The sequence below is a fragment of the Pollicipes pollicipes genome, unplaced genomic scaffold (genome assembly GCF_011947565.3).
Source record: "Pollicipes pollicipes isolate AB1234 unplaced genomic scaffold, Ppol_2.1 Scaffold_4740;HRSCAF=5597_pilon_pilon_pilon, whole genome shotgun sequence".
NCBI classification, from domain to species: domain Eukaryota; kingdom Metazoa; phylum Arthropoda; class Thecostraca; order Pollicipedomorpha; family Pollicipedidae; genus Pollicipes; species Pollicipes pollicipes.
This window is the reverse complement of record NW_023596545.1, coordinates 38337598-38357460: the sequence shown is the minus strand read 5'-3', so window position 1 is coordinate 38357460 and position 19863 is coordinate 38337598. Positions and strand designations below refer to the sequence as shown.

Below are 19863 nucleotides of genomic sequence, written 5' to 3'. Positions count from 1 at the left end.
TGCCACAAAGCAGGCTTTATGTCACTTAAATGGGTGTTGTTGGGCTCAGCCCTATTTCGTGCTTTGCCGTTCTTTTGCAGCCTTTCTCTGATTCCGTTTCGACACCAATACGTACGCGGCGCTCTGTCGACAAAAATAAACCACGAGGTGTGCGCGGCGTTGGATCTTGGGGGTAGGTGAGTTACAAGCGTATTATGGTTGTTATGCTTGGGTAATTTCTTAGACAGCACTGTTGCGCCTTGTGTCGTGGTTTTCCGTGTGAGCGTCAACTACTTTGGTTATTTGCTAGCGCCATGACACGTATTACACGAGAAACAGGTGACGTTTAAGGCGTCAACTGGACCGGAACTTCTTCACGAGCTGTAAGATCGGGAGATTATACATTGAAATGTCGACGTGCAGGGTATTAGTCGGGATTGATCAATCAATCAATCAGGAATTATGTCATTTGTTTAGTTTGTGGGCCGATGGTGTTGGGATATTCTGAAAAGCTTGCTGACCTGCTTTCTGTGATGTCTATGAAAGCTATGTGGTCACCCCATTCATTGTGATCCTTAGGCTGTGATTCTGCACCTGGAGTATGATGAACACATGCAGCATCTCTTTAAAGTGTGCCCCATGTTCCAGTATGGCTTTTAATGAACTGGTAAGGGTGTAAGGGAGTGACATTTGCTGTTTGTAAAGCTAGGAAGGATTTGGGCAGGTTATAAGTGTTTTTCATGAAATTAAGATGAAGTGGCTTGCTTGAATTCTTTCAGAATGTGTACGTCTATCTCTTACTACGTATCTTTGCATGACACATTGGTATTCTTGATGATTTTATGAGGGACTCACTTCAAAATTGGCTGGTGCTAGATTATGACATGAGCTGGCAGGGTTCTGCACCAGTGCACCAGCCAAACTTAAGCCTTAGAATTGCTGCAATAAATGAACTTATTGTGATAAAAATGCTTTGGCCCACCATTTCCCTCTCCTTGCTGCATCTATCCTTTTGCTTCATGTTTCCTTTGCCTACTGAGCCCTATAATTTCCACTGCTCCTTTTAAATTGTAACTACAAGCAGTCCTCAGTGTACCCAAAATGTCAGGCTAGAACCTTAGATCTAATAATTGTTAACTTAATGCAGGCAACATCCAGCCTCTCCAGAATCTTCAGCCCAACTCCATTCCATTTAGTGAAGTATCCCCAGCTACAGACCTTTACAGCAACTTATTGTTTTTTGACTATTTTAGATGCTGCTACATGTGAAGCACACATTATCTAAACTGCAGCCAGCAGCTAGATTATCCTGTACCCAGCAGCATGAATATCCACCACTCACACCAGTCCACCTGCCCTTGGTTTTCACTCATTCACTGATTTGTGTGCTGTCACATCCAGTCAATCACCTCCTTCATGGTGACTCTTAAAAACAAGGGCATTTGAGACATTGACTCTGAAGGCATGAAGATGGTTTCAAGCCCTTCAAACCAAATCTGACACATTTTACAAAAGGGTTAAAGTTGATCACACATGTGGCATACAAGGCCTTGGATAGTATAACTAACACCATTGTCAAGTCAGGTTACAAATAATTCCATAAAAAAACTGACGAAAATTCTGAATAGCAATGCAAGTGACAAGATCACAAGGCCATGCACACCTTGGCACATCCAGCACAAGTTACAAATCACTAAAAAGTAGGTGATTTCTGGTGAATGACATTGTGGACAGGTGGTGATAACATGTTTTGTGTGCTTGTAGATTATCATCCACCTCCAGCAAGGTGGTGAGTGGCTTTAAAATACCAAGTGTCATAGTGTTACATACACAAGTACATGTTGTATGCCTGCATTCTGTATGAATTATGACTTTCTTCCAGAATTGTGACACAAGCCAAAACAACTAATCACAATGGGCAGAAAAGCCAAGTTCAGTGAGCTTGCTACATCTGGAAGACGTCCAAAGCTGAAGCCTAAGCATCAGCTGGCTCCTGTTGATTCAAAGCAAAGAACAAGATGAAGAAAAAAATAAACAAGGTGTCAGTTGCTCCTAAAAAGTTGAACAGGGTGAATGAGAAGTCCTATGGTTCTGCTAAGACCAAAGCTACAAAGAACTACCAAAGTGCTCCCAGACAGTGAAGAGGATGAAGATGACGGACGAAAATTCTTCCGAAAATGAAGATATAGAAGCAGAACCCCAGCCCTTCACAGATGAAAATGATGAGTGGCTGAAGCCGAAGAAGGTATCCCTAATGGACTCGGATGACTCGGGTGAGTCAGATGGTGCGATGGGGGACGACTTCGGTGAGGACGCCTCTGATGATGGCGATTCGCCGGACGAGGAAGGGAGCAGTGACGACGATGAGAGTGAGGACGAGGCCGGCTTGCTGCCGGTCGAGCGGGCGGCCAAGCGTCTGCTGAAGGAGGAGGCGAAGGAGAAGCGTCTGGCGCAGGCTGAGCTGGACAGCTCGGTTAGATCAACATCGCTGAAGAGGACAAGTTTGTTTTGCCATCAGCTGAGGATCAGGAGCGCGAAGCGAGCCTGCCGGCAGACCTTCAGACTCTGAAGACACGCATCCACGACATCGTGCACGTGCTCAGCGACTTCGCCAGCCGGCGGCAGGCGGACCGCTCGCGCCAGGAGTACGTCCAGCAGCTGCGGAAAGACCTGTGCCTCTACTACAGCTACAACGAGTTCCTGATGCAGCACCTGATGGATCTGTTCCACGTGTCGGAGCTGCTGGACGCGCTCGAGGCGAACGAGATCCAGCGGCCGGTGACAATCCGCACCAACACATTGAAGGCGCGGCGCCGCGACCTGGCGCCCAGCCTGATCGACCGCGGCGTCAACCTGGACCCGATCGGGCCCTGGTCCAAGGTGGGCCTGGTGGTGTACAGCTCGCAGGTGCCGATCGGCGCCACGCCCGAGTACCTGGCCGGACACTACATGCTGCAGGGCGCCTCCAGTATGATGCCCGTGCTGGCGCTGGCGCCGCAGGACGGCGAGACTGTGCTCGACATGTGCGCGGCGCCCGGCGGCAAGACCACCTACATCGGCGCACTCATGAAGAACACCGGTATGATATACGCCAACGACTCGAACTCCGAGCGCTATCAAGGCCGTGGTGGGCAACCTGCACCGGATGGGCGTGACCAACGCCGTCATCTCGTGCGTGGACGGTCGCGAGCTGCCCAAGGTGCGCTCGGGCTTCGACCGGGCGCTGCTGGACGCGCCCTGCTCGGGCACGGGCGTCGTCGCCAAGGACCCGGCCGTGAAGACGTGCAAGGACGAGAAGGACATCCAGCGGTGCGCGCAGCTGCAGCGCCAGCTGCTGCTGGCGGCCATCGACTGCGTCAACGCCAAGTCGGCTACCGGCGGCTACGTCACGTACTCCACCTGTTCCATATTGGTTGAGGAGAACGAGGCGGTCATCGAGTACTGCGCTCAACAAGCGCAACGTTAAGGTCGTGCCCACCGGCCTGACGGTCGGCAAGGAGGGCTACGTCAAGTTCAAGGCGAAGCGGTTTCACCCGAGCATGTCGCACACGCGTCGCTTCTATCCGCACACGCACAACATGGACGGCTTCTTCGTGGCCAAGCTGAAGAAGTTCTCCAACACCATTCCGGGGACGGAGCCGGCGCCAGAGGAGCCTGCGCCGCCGGCCAAGAAGCGCAAGGCCGAGCCTGACAGCGACGAGGGCTTCGACGACATGGAAGAGTCCCGGTGTGTCGCCATCTGCCAGGGAAAAGCCCCGAAAGAAGACAAAACAGCAGCACTCGCCTGGCGCGAAAAAGGGGGATTCAAAAGCGGTCGCCGAAGGGGAAGAAGTGGACCGGGTCGGCAAGTCCGAAGGTGCAGCATCAGAAAAAGAAAAAGAAGTTCGGGAAGTCTTAGGATTGTTTGTGACGAACTGTGTAATGCTGGTGGGGTCGGTGTTGCATCATTCGGGGGTTTGTCGACGGCGGGACGCTGTCGAGGTGGTATCTCTGAACGCGCCATAGCTGTGAGGGGGAGCTCTTGTTGGTTGGTAAACCACTGCTCGGGCTCGTGGCCTATGCAGGGTGGCCTGACGCTGGTGCTTGCTGAATGCTGGATTGAAGGAGCCCTTCGGTTGAAGAGCTCTTGTTTAGGTCATAGGCGCACGCAAACATGTCGTTTATGTCCACCTGTCATACGCATGCGTGTCATGTTACGTACTCATTTCGATGTTGTAGTGCTGACATCAGCTATTTCCTCAACAGCAAAAGTTTTTTTTTTCGGTGCAGTGAGATGGACCAATAAAAGTGACCCAGAATGGATCAGCCTTTGGCACTAGGACACCCGTGCCGAGGAAAGAACGAGGACTGTGACCTACTTGAGACAAGGAAACTAACTGTTACACGTCCCATACTCAGCTGGGGAGCCACGCAAGAGACGACTAGAAAAAGAAACAATATCGCGGCATTGAAGGGATTTTTGTTTTGTTACCTGTCTCACGCGAACTAAAGTTAGGCGCCGTATGGTACCCTGTTTCATCTCGCTTTTGCTATCGCCGGATAGTGAGAGATAAACTCCGATCACTGGGCGGGACCGCCAGCGTGCCGGGAGGGGGGGGGGGGGGGGGGTAGCTGTAGACAAAGCCAAGGAGATGGTATCGTCAGCGTCACCGTCTTAGGCGAGTTTTGTAAATGATTGCCAATCGCAGCCTCACGTGTGCTGCGGCGAACAGGTAAGAGGTTACATACCAAATGCATGTGGCTTTTATGCTGTTTGCCTCTTCATTCCTGATAGCTCGGGCTGTTTACCAAGCTGTGCTTCAGCGCCGACTGTTTTAAAATATTCCGATGTCTTCGGTATCTTGCTTTCTGTCGTCCCAAGGACAGCACGTTTTTGGCCTCAAACGTCCCGGAACTTTGTGCACCAGCGAGTCACTTCCTCTGAGGGGGACGGCGGGGACCGCGTGCGTTTCGGCTATGGACGTTCTAAAAATATTACCGTTTGTCCGTGACCGCTCCGCGGCGTATGCCGGCTGCTGCTGAAGTCCAGACAACGTTCCAGTGTTCTCGTTCCAACTGTGCGACGCTGCCTTTCACGGGTTAAGGTGGTGGTCTGTGACATGTGCGACAAGATGCGTGAATAGCCATATGCCTGAAAAGCTGTCGATGAAAAGATGCACATATCCGGACGTGTACGCGTAGTAGCGTCTTTCATTAGGGCCGAAAGCCTCTCATTCGTTTCCACAACGCTCTAGACGAACCATGGTCTTCGAAGCAGCCACGTCGCAACAGCAGCTCCGCTGCCTGCTCACGACCACCGGGACGCAGTCGCTTTGTTTGCGTTGGTCACCTGCCTTTCTGCCTTTCTTTCGCCTCCGCTCGGTGGCGCTGCCTGTCCGCCCGCGGGTCACAGCGACCACCGGGCTGGGCAACGCGCCAGATCTGCCGTGCTCTGCCCCTCCCCTTCCCTCGCCCTCTATTGCGGCGGCGGAGGAGGCAGTATTTTTACCCGGACGCTGCTGCGCGGTTCGCTCGCCAGGCTGTGTAATCGGCCGCCCGACACAGGCGGGTGCCGCGTCACAGGACGGCAGGGCGGCGCGGGGTGCGGTGCAGTGCGGCCCGCGGCGACGCTGCGCCATGAGGCTGAGTGTGGTGCTGGTGGTGCTGTGCCTGGACGGCGTACGCCGCTGGAGACCGGCGTCGGGATTATCGCGAGGACACCCAGCGGCAGGAGGGGCACGGCAGTGAGCGCCACCATTCCCCGGCCGCTGAACGACACCAGCATCGGCACGGCGACAAGAAGAAGGCGTTCCAGCGCCAGCAGCACCAGCACCAGCACGACGAGTCGGAGAGGCTGGCACAACGAGCGGACGTTCAGCCACCTGACGGAGCGGGACGGCGGCAGCAGCTGGCAGCACTCGCACCGACGGGGCCAGCCAGACGCCCCGGTCGGGGGACAAGGTCGGGCCGGGGCGGGGGACCGGCACGACGGTCAGGAGGGCACGGACAGAGGGCGGCAGAACGGCAGGAACGGCGGGCGACAGGACGACGGCAGGCGGTCGGAGCACCGACGCCGGGAGGACAACGGACGCGCGGAAAAACACACGGACAGACACGGAGAGAGGCATGACAATGGATACACAGACAGCGGCATGGACAGACACACGAACAAAAACGAGAACAGACATAACTGACAGGCATGCGGACAAGCGGCACGGCCACAGCGAGCAGCAAGCTCCGGACGCCCGATACCACCAGAACGGCGGCAGCGAGGCTCACCGAAGGGGCGACATGCACCGCGCCAGCCAGGCTGAGCCGGCGAGGGAGCGCGGTCCCGCGTCAGCCTTGCCACACCCGCCCGCCGCCCCGCAGCCCGCGGCCGACGAGCCGGCGGTGGACGAGCCTGCCGCCAACGAGCTGATAGTGGACGAACCGGCGGTGGCGCTCGGCTCGGACGGCGAGGCAGCGCCGGCCATCGTGCCGCCCCCGCACGAGCAGGTGGCGGCCATGGCGCGCTACGTGGTGCACGTATCCGACTGGACGGCCATGGCGACCATCTCGAGTCGGGAGCCGACGCGTGGTATGCCGTTTGCGAACGTGTTCTCGGTGGCCGACGGCACGCGCTACCGCTCCACTGGCGTACCCTATCTCTACCTCACTGACATGGAGATCTCCGTCAAGGACCTGCGCGTCAACAACAACGCCTCTCTGACCATGAGCCTGGCGCAGACCACCTTCTGCCAGCAGCACGACTACGACCCGGAGGATCCGCTGTGCGCGCACGTGATCCTCAGCGGTCGGGTGCTGCAGGTGGACCCGGACGAGCCCGAGTACACGTTCGCGCGGGACGCGCTCTTCGCGCGCCACCCGGAGATGCCCGACTGGCCGGTCGGGCACAACTGGTTCGTCGCCAAGCTGGATATCATGGACATCATCGTGCTGGACTTCTTCGGCGGCGCTAAGACGGTCAACACGGTCGACTACTTCGCCGCCGACCCGTTCAAGATTGACCCACGGCTCGTCAACCGGGTCTGAGTGGGTCCCGGGACCCAGCAAGCGGGTCTCAACTGGTCTCGTAATTCGTCGGGTGATCCTGAGTGAGGCGACCATCAGCGCTGTAACGGCCAATGGAGTGTCGGCGTTGTGGTCATCGCAAACCTGGCACAAGAATGATGCATACTGGAACTGGTCGCTTCGTGCATCGCATGTCAAATTTGCACGGCGAACTTCTCTCCATTTAAGAAATGTTGAGCATATGTCAAACATATGCATATTATAATTGGCGCATGTTTAATCACGGACGTGTATGCATGACGGCTCTTGTCAAATGCATCTGATTTATTTGTCATGGTGACTTTTGACGCGAATTTAGTGCGTGCCACGCGGTGAATTGAATAGTACAAGAAATTATCATGTTTATGTGCCAAGCCCGTTGTCTTGTGCAAACACACTGTCCTTACCAAAATAAGTAGTGGAACGCCGCGTACATGACGGAGTTACTCATTCTAACGTCATATAAATACCATCAAATTAAAATGTTTAGTATTGGATTGGACACTTTCCTCGTGGCTATCATGTTGCATCGATGACCCTGCTTGCGTATTTAGAAGCGTACTAGTGTGTTTGTCAGGATAAATGCACATCCGTTAAAAAGTGTGCTGATTGTGCCTTTACCATTTCACCTCTTAGCAGAGTTCTCAGAGAACCTTATCATTGTAACCTTGAAGTCCGTTTTATTTCTTGCATGCAGTGCCTAGTTATATCCTCTCCAGCAAAAGGCTGCTGTTGTGTATTCTCCGCTTGGTCTGTGAATGCAATGTCATTTATCCTCGGTGATGAACGCTGCCGTTGGCCTTCCATGGACCGGGGGCATTGGCGCGGAGGAGTAAACCGCGTGGCGCGATGCCCGCTTCATAACACAGCGGCACCAGGTTAAATATGTTGCCGGGGAATGACGCAGCGTTAAAGGGACAAATAAAGGAAAGCGGATTTTATGGCTTTATCAACGCAGGAAGATTTTTATGTTTATGTGCACGCAGGCACTATTCTGGTGGTGCTTGAATGAGCCTGCGTTTTTGAGCGGGAGCGTCATGTAGCACATGTTGTCGCAGCTCTGCGATAACAGCTGCGACGACAGTGGTTTGCTCCGCCAATGTGCACGTCGACGTCAAAATCAAGAACATATGGGTAATGCTTATGTAGAAATACACATATTCCCATTACCTCAACCGGTAATGGGTGGAGGACACAGCGACTTCCGTTCCATCCCCTGCATGTTGTCATCTTAACGCCGCGGCTTGGCTGCCGCGTCAGGTCAAGGTGTCCTGGAATCTGACACCCACATGTGTTCTCTACAATACAGCGAGGTCGCGACGAATTGTGTTTTGTATATTCAACACATTTTGAAATACCCCAGACTAGTGGGTGCACTTTGAATTGCTCCGAACCACTTCCAGTTCTCATGTTTGCTGCCGTTTTTTTTAATACATTCCCTATGCGTGTTAGATGCCGCTGATTTCGGTTAAGATGACACCATACATTGAGACAAAAGACGCGTTCGGCCGGCAGATAATCTCGGAAAGTGTCTATTCGGTGGTCACATCGCGGCTGGATCGCCCCACACACAACGGCGAACCGTCGCACACAACGCCGACAGAGAGACTCCCCACCACACGCGCCCGAGCAGGACCTCTCATACTGCTTCCAAGGCTCATACCCGCAACACGATCTGCGTGCGACTGGCGGGCGCCACCGTGACGCACCGCCCCGAGCCGTGATTGTTCTCACTCAGACATGAGTCATCGCCCCACTCGCATTACATGCTGACACACTGTCCCGGGTCCACCGCTACAAAGTGTCCGGAATGTTGGAAAACTCTCCGGAATGGAGTTCGACACTGCTGACACGGAAAATTATCCCAGATCGTTTTCCGTAGCGAGGGTGAATCCTGGATAATTTTCAGAGCATGGTCAGGACGGAAAATCTGTTTTCATTATGCATAGCTCTGACCGTTGGCTTTGGATGGCACATGGGAGACTAACGTGGGGAATGATTTTTGGGGCCGGCCATATGTAAATGCACAATCTCCGCGGATGATTATCGGAGAGATAATCATTCGTTGGATAATTTTCCCTCGGCCGAGCGCGTCCAAAAATGATCCATAATTCAGACTCTGCACTGCAATGCAAAGCAAATGATACAATCCTGTTACCGCTACCGTTGCTGCATCTGCTTAGCAGCTATGTCTTGTAAGTATTCATGCATACTTACACTGACTGAATTATTGGCTAGAAGAATATAGGCGGGCCCATGAAAAACACAAATCGTGGATGTTGGATTATAGCAGTCAATTAATGTTTGACAGGTAACGCGACGCAGGACATACAATCACCAAAGACCAGAAGCAAGGCCGCGCTGTCTCTACCCTAGGGCCTTGGTCTCGACCAGCTTGGAAGAGTTGTGTGGATCAGTTGGGGTTCATTAAAGTACGTATTATTGACATAAGATAATATACAGTGGTAAGTAATATCATACTTATTGTGCCTGGGATGTGAGGTGCTCATTTCTTAGTTTTAAGTACGGCATCCAGATGCATCAGACGCGTTTCGATTGGTCAAAAATGCAAAGAAGGGTTTGGTCCAGGTTCAGGGCTTCTCAACAATTGCAAAACTGAATGAATAAGCACATGTTACACCAAACATTGCCTGACATATCAGCAACACCATGGCAAAAATTTAACATGTGTGCACTAAATCAGATTGCTCAGAGCTGGGTCCATGGTCACCATTAATTTTGTGCTTAGATAGTCCATGTGTCAGGGAATTATGGTGTTGTGAAGAGCCAGGCCTCAGTCAGGCCAGTGCACACAAATGTGAAGTCCAGTGCCCAGATGTTGTGTATCTGGCACAGCAGATGCTTTTTTTGCTGACTGGGGATTGGGGCCTTGGACTTATGATATTGCTATAAGCTTACAAAACAAATATTTTTCTGCATCATGCCAGATGAGATATGCACATATATACACTAGATGCATAGAAGGAGAAATATTCTGGGTTTCTAATAACATAACCTGAGTTGTGGCATTGGGTAGATGCCCCCACTGGCCAGTCTGAAAGCTATGTCAGGTTTCATTGAGAGCTCATAAGGGCTTTGGTGCAGCCTCAGGTATCCAGTAAAGAGGCTGTCCCAAACATCTGATCAGCTTCCCTACAAAAGCTCCCAAACTGGACTATTGATTCATGCCTACCACACCCATGTGGACATCACAAAGCCATGTGCCACCCTGAGTTTTGGCAACACAAAGTACTGGGAGAGGTGGATCTCATTTGCTCTCTTGTATGGACCAATTGCAAGACATTCTGTACTGGTATATGGTTGTTACTCTGGTGATCAAACCATACAATGCTTTGTCTGCTGCCATTATGCAGCCTGTGATGCGCTGACACAGGTCCTGCTCATCCTAACTGGTGTTGTCTTGAATGGGCTTCTGCTCTGAAGCTACAATGATTGTGTTTCAGGTTGGACATGGCTGAAGTTGACCTGCCGTCAGGCCCACAGGATGGAGTGGAATACCCTCTTACCCTCCACTACTGTGGAAACTGCAGCATGCCACTGGAGGTACTGTAGACATTTACTCAGATGACCATAGCTGTGGGCTGGAAAGATTCAGGTTCACTTAGGCACTGCCTGTGCATGGGATTTGTCATTTGTCACAAAGCTCTTAAATTGTGGAGAGTAACATGGTGGGTGGTGCTGCAAGATGATTTGGCATGCATCCAAGTTTGAGAAGCCTGGGTTTGATGACAGCCCACATGCTGCATGACTATTCACAATTTTGTCCCTCCATTTGGAATATGCAGGGTCTTGTTGATATCCTGCATCACTGATGTACCTTTGCATCTGGGATATTATGCATGTAGTTTTCAAACTGCTGTGAAACCAAACTGCACTCTCCCTTTTTTGGTGATGGTATTACTTTAAAACTTGTTTAACACAAGGGTTTGCATCAAATAGTGGATAAATCAAATACAAGAATTTAGTACAAGGGTTTGCTTAAAAAAGTGTCTGGAAGTGTCAGATTCAAGCATTCAGTAGGCCATAATATATTCATATATGATACACAATATTTTTCTGAACAATGACTCTTGTCATGCAATAACAGGTGATACAAATGTCTCAAAAAGGGAAATGGCTAAACATGCAATTCAAAGCATTTTGATGTTGTCACAAGCTTAAACTTAAAAAAAAACATTAAGTGTCATGCAGCACACCCTAAAACTCCAATCAAGAACAATATAGTGTCATGGCTCTTCTTGCCCTCTCATCTTTTTCCCCCCATTCCTACTCACATTTTTTACTGAAAGTGAGGTTGCTGATAACATGTAATAGATGCTTGTGATCCTTGTTATTCACAGAAATAAGAAATTGGGCAGGGCAATGGTAATATGAGAAAAGAGCAATACAGTTTACTATATCTATCAAAGATCAATTTGATGCAAGCTGGCTTTCAATGCATGGCTGGTAGAATATCAGCTGCGAAGCTGTGACAAGTAAACATAAACAGACCTGTGCTTGACTTCAGGTATAGTTTAAACTAAATGATCTAAACTAAATCAACATTTTTTCACAATATCCTCTGCATAACATCTAATGTATGTTTTTGTCTGTCTTTCAGTACTGCGAGTTCTACCCACAATATGAGAAATGCAAAGAATGGCTTGAGCAGAATCTGCCAGATGAATTTGACAAAATGCTAAAGCTGAGTGAGTCACTGGTACAGTGCTCTAAGGCCGTGTTTCACCTGTACACGATGTTCACTACGGAGCCAAGCGACTCACCATGTGACCTCAAACACATCAGTTGGTTTTTTAACATGTTTAGAACACAAAAAGCTACCAATACCAGCAAACTTTGCATGTATAAATAGTGTTTGTATAGAGGAAATGTTTCACCTTCATCGGTATTTACCATAGTACAGAGCACGCCAAAACGGAATGTGCCTTGAGTCCTGTTTTCCGTGTCTGACAGCGAGGAAATACGAAAAGTTACACCACGTTTGCGGTTTGAGATAGTTTCCATCGCGCTGCTGCCTCCGCCGCGACTCCAATCACTTTTATTCGGTAGAATCTCGGCCATAACGCCGGAAGCAAAGTTTCAAGCAAACAGTATGTCAGATGTTCGGGCTGTGTTGGGGTTCAAAGTGTTCCTCGCAGTGATGAGGTCTGATCGCTGTGGGAAACTTGCTGGGCCCTATCTCTTCAACCGAAAGCAATAATTTGGTGAGCCTCAATCCCTATGGTGTTACTTAGTGCATGCTCTCACGTTGTTCTCCCCTGTCCCAAGATGACGGCAAAGATGACGGAGATGACGAGAAAAAACGCCAGAAGAGGGGCGGGAAAGGAATGATGAGAGCTAAGAAGAAGGAAGAAGTCGAGAAAAAGATCTGCCTATCGCGCGCACCACGGGGGAAAAGGAAGTCTGTGACCGTCATCACCGGACTCAGCACGTTTGGTAAGCTTCACGAGGCTGTTTTTTTTTTTTTGGTTTGACGTTTTTAAGTCTCCCTTTTTCGCGTGCAGATGAATACGTTGAATTAAGCTGAGTGTGGTATTGTAAGATGCATGTTTGGTTGTCACTGTACGTTTACCGCCAAGAAGGAATGTGGCCATTCCGCAACGTTCGGGGAGCAGGGAAATCAGTTCCAGACTATGTTTTATCATTTCCATGGCACAATTGTAGCGTAAGCCAGTCACCAGCTCTGTAAGGTTGGAGGCATGTTCGTTTACGTCGTATCTGTGTCTATGCCGTCGGATCTATGCACGACTGCGTTTTTCGACATATCATAAGGATGCTTGGGTAGGATCTGCTGTTCCAAGTGTTCTCAAGGTCTTCCCGACAGCACACGGCATATTGGCGCTGCATTCAACGAAAAGTGGTATCCGTGTTAGCGAACACTTGGTCTTGGAAAGTCTCGTGGCACGTGCCGTCTGCTCTGTATTTCAGGCATAGACCTGAAGGTGGCCTCTAAGTTTTTCGCCAACAAGTTCTCGTGCGGCTCGTCGGTGACGGGCAACGGTGACGAGATCGTGGTACAGGGTGACGTTAAGGACGACCTGTTTGACATCCTGCCCGACAAGTGGGAGGAGGTGAGGCCCACCGCGTGCGCAGCGTGCTGATCTCCTGCACCGCTGATGCTCGGCTAGTTGCAGCGACTGTGAGACGGAGAGCTGAAGCAGGGCGCGCAACTGGCCGAGCGGTCAGCGCCCTCGGCGTCCGTGGGGGGTGGGGCGGTGGGTGGGGGTGGCAGGGGGGGGGGGGGGGGAGGGTCGAGTCCTGATTGTGCCATGGTCTCAGGGAGCTGATGTAATCACTGCTGACAATGGCCCAGGCAGTGTGTTTGCCCCCCCCCCCCAAAAAGAAGAAGTGTACGCTCAGGTGATGTGCACGCTGCCGGGTGTGCACGATAGCCCATGGCTGTATTTGTGTGCTTAGGTTTCGGTCGCATACAGCAGGGAGGCCACAGTGCGGCTACCGTGTTTTTTTTTCTCTCTCTCTGGCTGCTGCGCGGTGAAGGTGTTTCACGGATTAATGCTCAATTCTTTATATCAGTGAAGCATTCAGAACGCATTTTGGGACGCTGGCTGGTAGCGGGGGTGGCTAGGCCTGGCCTTTGTGATCTAGAAAATTAAAGAGTTGTGAATGCACGTTAATAATTGTGACTGAAGTTTGGAAAAATGCGATAAGAATCCCCGGGATGCTGTCCCACCAGCTGATTGGTCCAGGCGCCTGCTTCCTGACACTATCGTCCGTGCTCATAGGCCGTGGTTTGAGTTCGAGACCGGCTATCACAAAGTGGCGTTGGCCGTTTCCCATTTGATTGCTGGCGTTCCCACGGATCGGACGCCGTTCCGTTGGCTGGGCGTTTTGTACTCGGTGTATTCGTGCATATTAAGTATCCAGTTCAAGGTCAACTGATCGGGCTGCTTGGTTCAGATGCATGGTTGACTGGCTCAAAACCGGTGGATCGTTGGTTGTCGCTGAAAGACAACCAATCTTTTGAAGGAAAGTTAGCCGTCGGGGTTTCATTTCGGCGCTCCCAATCAGTTACAAAAATTGACGCGCTTACCGTAAACCCATGGGTCCGTGCCACTTGGGGGTTGTTTATGCTTTTCTGTCGTACTGGAAGGCGGGGTCTGGGTTTTCCGACGGAACATAATGTTGCGAACTTCTAATAAAATTGTATTAATTTGGTCGAACATACGGCAACAATGAACGAAGCGCCTAAAACCCAAATAAGCAGGCAGCCATGTCGCACCTTCCGTTCCCACCTCGCAAGATCTTGCAGCGCACCTTGCCCCGGGCAGTTCCGGGGCCGTACCGCCGCTGTAGCCGCCGCTAAAGGGCGGCCCTCCCATTCTCCCTGTCCTGCAGGGAGAATTGGGCGGCCCACAGCCCATACAGCCCACAATACGGCGGGCTGCCCTGCGGGGCAAGGTATTTGAACTGTGCTCGCTACCTGCGAGATCATTCCACTCCGTCCCTGACCAGGAATTTGACAGCGCCCAAATGACCCGAACGGGCTGAAATATCGGGATTTTCAGCCTGCTAAACCGAGTTATCCTGATATTTATATGTCTGAAATGTCGTACCGAACCGAAAAAGCTTGTAGGGTGTTTGAGTGACGACCGAACTAGGCCCACCAGTATTTCATGATAATTTTGCCTGCTAGTTATGAGTTACGCCGGAACAAACATTGCCATGTAAAAAGCAGCGTCTGATTCTTTCAACTAGATCTCAGTTTGCTCGAGGATTTTCGCGTGTTTTACTCCCGCTACTAAGAACGCGACACTGTCAGCAATGTAGCTGGCGGCAAAAAACGCGGAATTAGCCCTCACGCACTGCACTCTTCGTCGGTGTTGGAAACATAGACAATATCAAAGATTGTGTTGTGCAAGCTATACAAACGGTGCGTTTTCCTTTTCAGATTGATGAAGATCTCATCGATGACCTGGGCGATCAGAAGCGGTGAAGCAGTTCCCTACGCTTCTGTGATGTGGATGAGGTGCCCAATATGCCTTGTTCGGCAGCCACAACAATAAATTAAGGCTCACACATCATGTGTCACAGTATGTGTCTGTGACTATATCTGCGATGTGGAGACTGCACGCCACTGGCTGCGTTATCGCTCGCCATGGGCTTGAATTCAGATGCTCTCACTTATGGCAATGTTCTTCGTTGAGGATGGCCTTGTTTGCCCTGTTTGAGCTAGGCTTTGCGAGGCTTTGGTGGAGGCAACTTCACGACATGCCGTCCCGGGCTGCTGGAGAGGAGTTCCAGCGAAAGTCTGGACGGCCGGAATCTTGTAAGGGATACAAAAGCCGCTGGCCCGGCGCAGCTGACGTCGTTGGGCAGCCGTGAACGCTGCCGTACGGTGACCCGTGTGGCCCGGAACATTACATAACATGCTGGACATTCGTTGCGCACGCTCCAAGTTTCCAGTCGGGCCGTGCTATCGGGCCCCGGTCGAATCCGGCCGCTCGAGCCGAGGCAAGCGGGGCAGGGCTGTGCTCGCGGGGCGTGTGGCGCCGTGCCGTCCGATCAGGGGAAAGGGGACACCGGCCGGCCGCCGCGGTGCAGAGTCGGCTGACCGACAGGTGCTGATTGTACCGACCGGTCAGGGGAGCGGGGAAACCCGCCGGCCTCCCCGGCACAGAGCCGGATGATGGAGCGGAACTGGTTGTGCCGACGGCACGGGCACGCGAGCCATACTGGAGTGCTCGAGGGAGCGTGACGCATGTGGACATCGCTGTTTGTGACCGAAAAAACAGGCATGTAGTGGGGAGTGCGATCAACGTGCCGCTGTGTACAGCTTTACACCTATTGAGGCTAACAGAACGTGTGTTAAAAATCAGCGTTAGATGTATATAGCATTTCTCAAATGCGTGCTTTGGAATGCCACGACATTGAGTTCCTGCCGCTAGCGCGGAGATGATATACCTGTAACCTATGTAATACCCCACATACGCAGAACGCCATGTCCACAACAAATCTGAAATGTGAGAAGGGCCTCGTCTTCTCTGCAAACCGTGACACAGTGTCACCCAAATTGCGTCCGACACTGTCGGGTTTGTAGCGTACACCAGCACACAAAGGCCGCGCCCACCTAAGGTTTACGGTGAGATATGACCGAGCAAGAGTCGTCTACCCTGTTGTTCACCCGTGTCTGGTCGACTGACCCAGTTCACGGATTCGGCGGGGGTCCTGCGGGGGCGGCGCGCGACCCACAGCCGGAGATGAACAGCGCCAAGCCCATGTCGGCCGCGCAGGAACAACGGGACTGATGTGCGCTGTAGGAGAGAGAGAGAGAGAGAGAGAGAGAGAGAGAGAGAGAGAGAGAGAGAGAGAGGAGAGGGAGAGAGAGGGAGAGAGAGAGAGAGAGAGAGAGAGAGAGAGAGAGAGAGAGAGAGAGATTCAGATGGGAAAGGGCTAGAGACGGGGGATCGGAACCATTTTCAGGGAAACGCCCAGGAGAGTTTTCAGATGGGGCTAGGAAAAATGAGAAGTTTATCGTAAAACCATGTGCGGGCCTCATTGAGCATTGCTTACAATGCTTTTGTTTTCTCAAGGCGCCTGTAGTGTGATCGGATGTTGGGGTTTGCGCTATTAATGCCAGTCAGAACGCTCTTCATGCTGATATGGTAAAAAAGTAGCATGAGGCCCTCGGACGTTTCGTGGTGTTGATCGGATAGTTTGATCGACATTCCGATGACGGGTAACGAACGAAGGTTGAGTACATGCTGTTGAGTCCAGCCATTCGATCTAGCCCTGGTTCTCGTGCTCGGCTCTCAGCCACGGGGACGGAAGCTGCAGGGGCCCGCGGCGGTCCTCTAGTACGAGACAACGTAAAGCCGGTGTCGGGACATGGCCAAATCCAATTCAAAATGCTCGCAAACCCCCTGCCGATGTGTGGCGAGCTGCAGGTCTCGAGGACGAGGACGAGGACGGGGTGTGACTAGGCCAGGCCTCGGCCGTGCCATGCTCAGTAAGCGGACAGTGCCTGCGCGCCCGGCGGCGAATATCGTCTGTTCACTCACGCGGTCCAACCTCCTGAATGCTTGGGTTCATTGTTGTACCTTCTCATTTGCGGTGTTACGACTGGATAACGGGACTGGGGTGGACGGGTCGAGGGAGTGAAGCGCGGTGTAAACCACTGGTAACGGGACCAGGGCTAGATGGGGTTAAAGTGAGGGAGGTGCGGTACGGACCACCGTGATCGTACCAGTAACGGGACCCGTGCCAGATGGGGTTGAAGGGAGTGTTCCAAATTTGAAGATATCAAAGCAAGCATCAGATATGATGAACTGATCTCACTCATAACTATTGTTACACTTTTAAACAAAAAAGACTGCTCTAGACAACACAATTTCTCTGTTTGATAGATATGTTCCGCAACACGTCACTTTTTATCTCGTCATCGTACCTTGCACATTAATTGAGATTCAGCTGACGGTCGTTATATCTGAAAATCGTGCTTATGAACGCCAGATATGAACGACTTGACAACTATATTTTTCTTGGCCTTGATCGTTACATGAGTGATGGATGACCGGATTCTAATAACGATTATTATGACGTCATGGATGTCTGGGTGACCTTGAAATAGTCTTCCCGAAATGTCTGCATATCTGCGGGGTCGTATGGTTCAGAAACTGGTTTAAAGGAAGTGTTCCACATAGTATTCCCGTAATAGTTGCACATCTTCACAGGCGTTTAGGTCAGAAACAAGATAAAGGGAAGTGTTTAAAATTTGTCTGGCGGTCCTGAGTCGAGGTAACCATTTTGAAAATTATTCGGTGCAGTTTATAGCCCTGGCTGAAAAACGTTCTTATTCTTAAATTCGACGCCCGCGAATCTGTGCAGGATGTTTCGTGCAGACTATTACTCAGATACCGGGATCCCATTAGTCACTTCAGCCAAGAACAACTATGACCACTATATAACCCTTGTGTGACGTACATCATCACGAATCATGGCATCAACGGCCATCGGGTGGCATTCGACTACTGGGACGCGCTGAGTGCAGAACACGAGCGCAGATCACGTTTTGTGGTATATTGTTCAGGAATCTTGGCAGTGGTATGAGTTATGAGTTAAGTAAGACTGAGAATCAAATTTATTTAGAATAGCGCCATAACCGATTATGTGCATGCAAGGCAACAATGTACAATCACGGAAAAATGCACGAAAACACCATGAGAAATGGCGATCACCCGCGCACATTACGATGTCAGGGTTTTGCGAACACGCGTGACCACGCGCGTCACCTCTCGATAGGATGAAGGAAGTACTACAAGGGAGTCAGCCAGCCCGTTTGCCACAGTGGTCATTCTGACACGACTATCAGGCAGCGACTCCGACGTCATGCAAACGTTGCATGACGTAATCAAACGATGACGTATTAAGAAGCTTATATACACCATGAGAAATGAAGCTGATTTCATCCCATGTCATGCTTGATTCGATATGTTCAAATGTGGGACATCCTGTACAGGGAGTGTTCCACAATTGAAGATGTTGAAGCAAGCATCAGATATGTTGAAATAAGTTCACTTGTAACTATAAGGATGTTTTTAAGTGCAAAAGACTGCTCTGGACGTCAAAAGCTCACTATTAAGTAAATGACATCCTTAAAACATCATCGCTTGGTTTAGTCACCGTACCTTGCGCAACATCGATCGTCAATTGACGGCCGTTATACCTGGACATTGTACTCACGAACGCAAGGGTGAACGACTCAATAATTATATTTTTATTGGCTTCTTCGCCACATGGTCAATGGAAGGCAGCTCTTGACGGACGTTGTTATGGCGTCATAGATGCCTGGGTGGCCTCGTTAACAGGGCGGTGTTGTGAATAGCACCGAAAGGTCTTCAAGGCGGCCATTTCAGATCAAAACCCCATACAAATGTGGAATGCTCCCTTCAAGCAAGGAAGGTGTGGTGTGAGCCACCAGTGATGAGACTTGTGCCATACGGGGTAACGTAAAGGAGGTGTGGCATGGACCACCGGAAACGAGACCTATGCCAGATGGGGTAACGGGAAAGATGTGTGGCATGGGCCACCGAAAACGGGACGGGTGGCGGGTGTGATTAAGTGTGGGAGGCGCAACACCGACAGCTGGTAATAGGAGAAATGTCCGTCGGGATTAAGAGCAAGGGGAACATTTTTTTTTTCAATTGCGCAGCCAGCTGGAGCCTTCTGGTTTTGTTACCCTACATACACTCGTTCCGCGGGAGTTTTATGCTCTCTCGCCACTCGACGCTAGGCAAAGCTCCAGCCGAAAGAAGGATTTCGTGACTTCCTCTTCTGTCCCACTTCGTGCCTTATTATGATGTCTGCCAGTTAAGTTCTCTGGCTTTTGCCACCGTGCATGCTCCAGTGAGTTCCAATGGGTTGTCCCTACTCTCCTCTGGACCTGCCATCGTACAGTGTAAATCAACCCTACCGCAGACAGGTACACCGATCTGAGCGCCGACACGCCCGAGTGACGTCATTATGTCTGGCTCCGATCGCAGCCCAGACCACCGCAGTCGTCTGAGCGAGCCCGTTCGCTGGTCGCATTCGCACGCGCGCCGTGGCTGAGGATCGGAAGACGATGGCCCCGCTGCGCCGGCGCCGTCCGTACCGGGCGTCATATGGTGCGTGACGGCTGGCGGGGCCGTTACCGGCCGCCGCCGTCCCTGGGAGGAGGCTGAGCAGCAGGCGTCGCCCGGCCTGACGTCACTGGCAGGGGCCTTCACGGCCCAGATTTCGTCCGGCGACGCCTTCACGGCCCAGTTCCGATCACTCGCAGTCGCCAGCGGACCGCGGGCTCGCGGCTGTGATGTGATAGACCGCCTGGCTTTT

At 51.6% G+C, this 19863-nt stretch overlaps 3 protein-coding genes across 5 annotated transcripts; all 3 read left to right on the top strand.

Moving 5' to 3' along the window:
* Positions 1 to 219: 219 nt before the first annotated feature.
* LOC119098338 (putative 28S rRNA (cytosine(4447)-C(5))-methyltransferase) lies at positions 220 to 4298 on the top strand. Its single transcript, XM_037221260.1, is given in 5 exon segments — positions 220 to 362; positions 1862 to 2453; positions 2456 to 3093; positions 3095 to 3421; positions 3423 to 4298. Coding segments are annotated over 4 exon segments (2169 nt in total). The 5' UTR covers positions 220 to 362; positions 1862 to 2125.
* A 1145-nt stretch (positions 4299 to 5443) lies between these two features.
* On the top strand, positions 5444 to 7952 carry CREG (Cellular Repressor of E1A-stimulated Genes). Its single transcript, XM_037221833.1, has one exon. The coding sequence runs from the start codon at positions 6085 to 6087 to the stop codon at positions 6991 to 6993; it is 909 nt and encodes a 302-aa protein (XP_037077728.1). The 5' UTR covers positions 5444 to 6084; the 3' UTR covers positions 6994 to 7952.
* Positions 7953 to 9363: 1411 nt separating this feature from the next.
* DENR (density-regulated protein) lies at positions 9364 to 15069 on the top strand. 3 transcript variants are annotated; one of them, XM_037221760.1, is made up of 6 exons: positions 9364 to 9443; positions 10476 to 10575; positions 11633 to 11720; positions 12301 to 12468; positions 12961 to 13103; positions 14942 to 15069. In XM_037221760.1, the coding sequence occupies exons 2-6, from the start codon at positions 10483 to 10485 to the stop codon at positions 14984 to 14986; spliced, it is 537 nt and encodes a 178-aa protein (XP_037077655.1). In that variant the 5' UTR covers positions 9364 to 9443; positions 10476 to 10482; the 3' UTR covers positions 14987 to 15069. The 3 variants fall into 3 exon arrangements, with proteins under 3 accessions (XP_037077655.1, XP_037077654.1, XP_037077656.1); XM_037221759.1 differs by having other exon boundaries at positions 9372 to 9476; XM_037221761.1 differs by having other exon boundaries at positions 9395 to 9463.
* The last annotated feature ends 4794 nt before the right edge of the window (positions 15070 to 19863 follow it).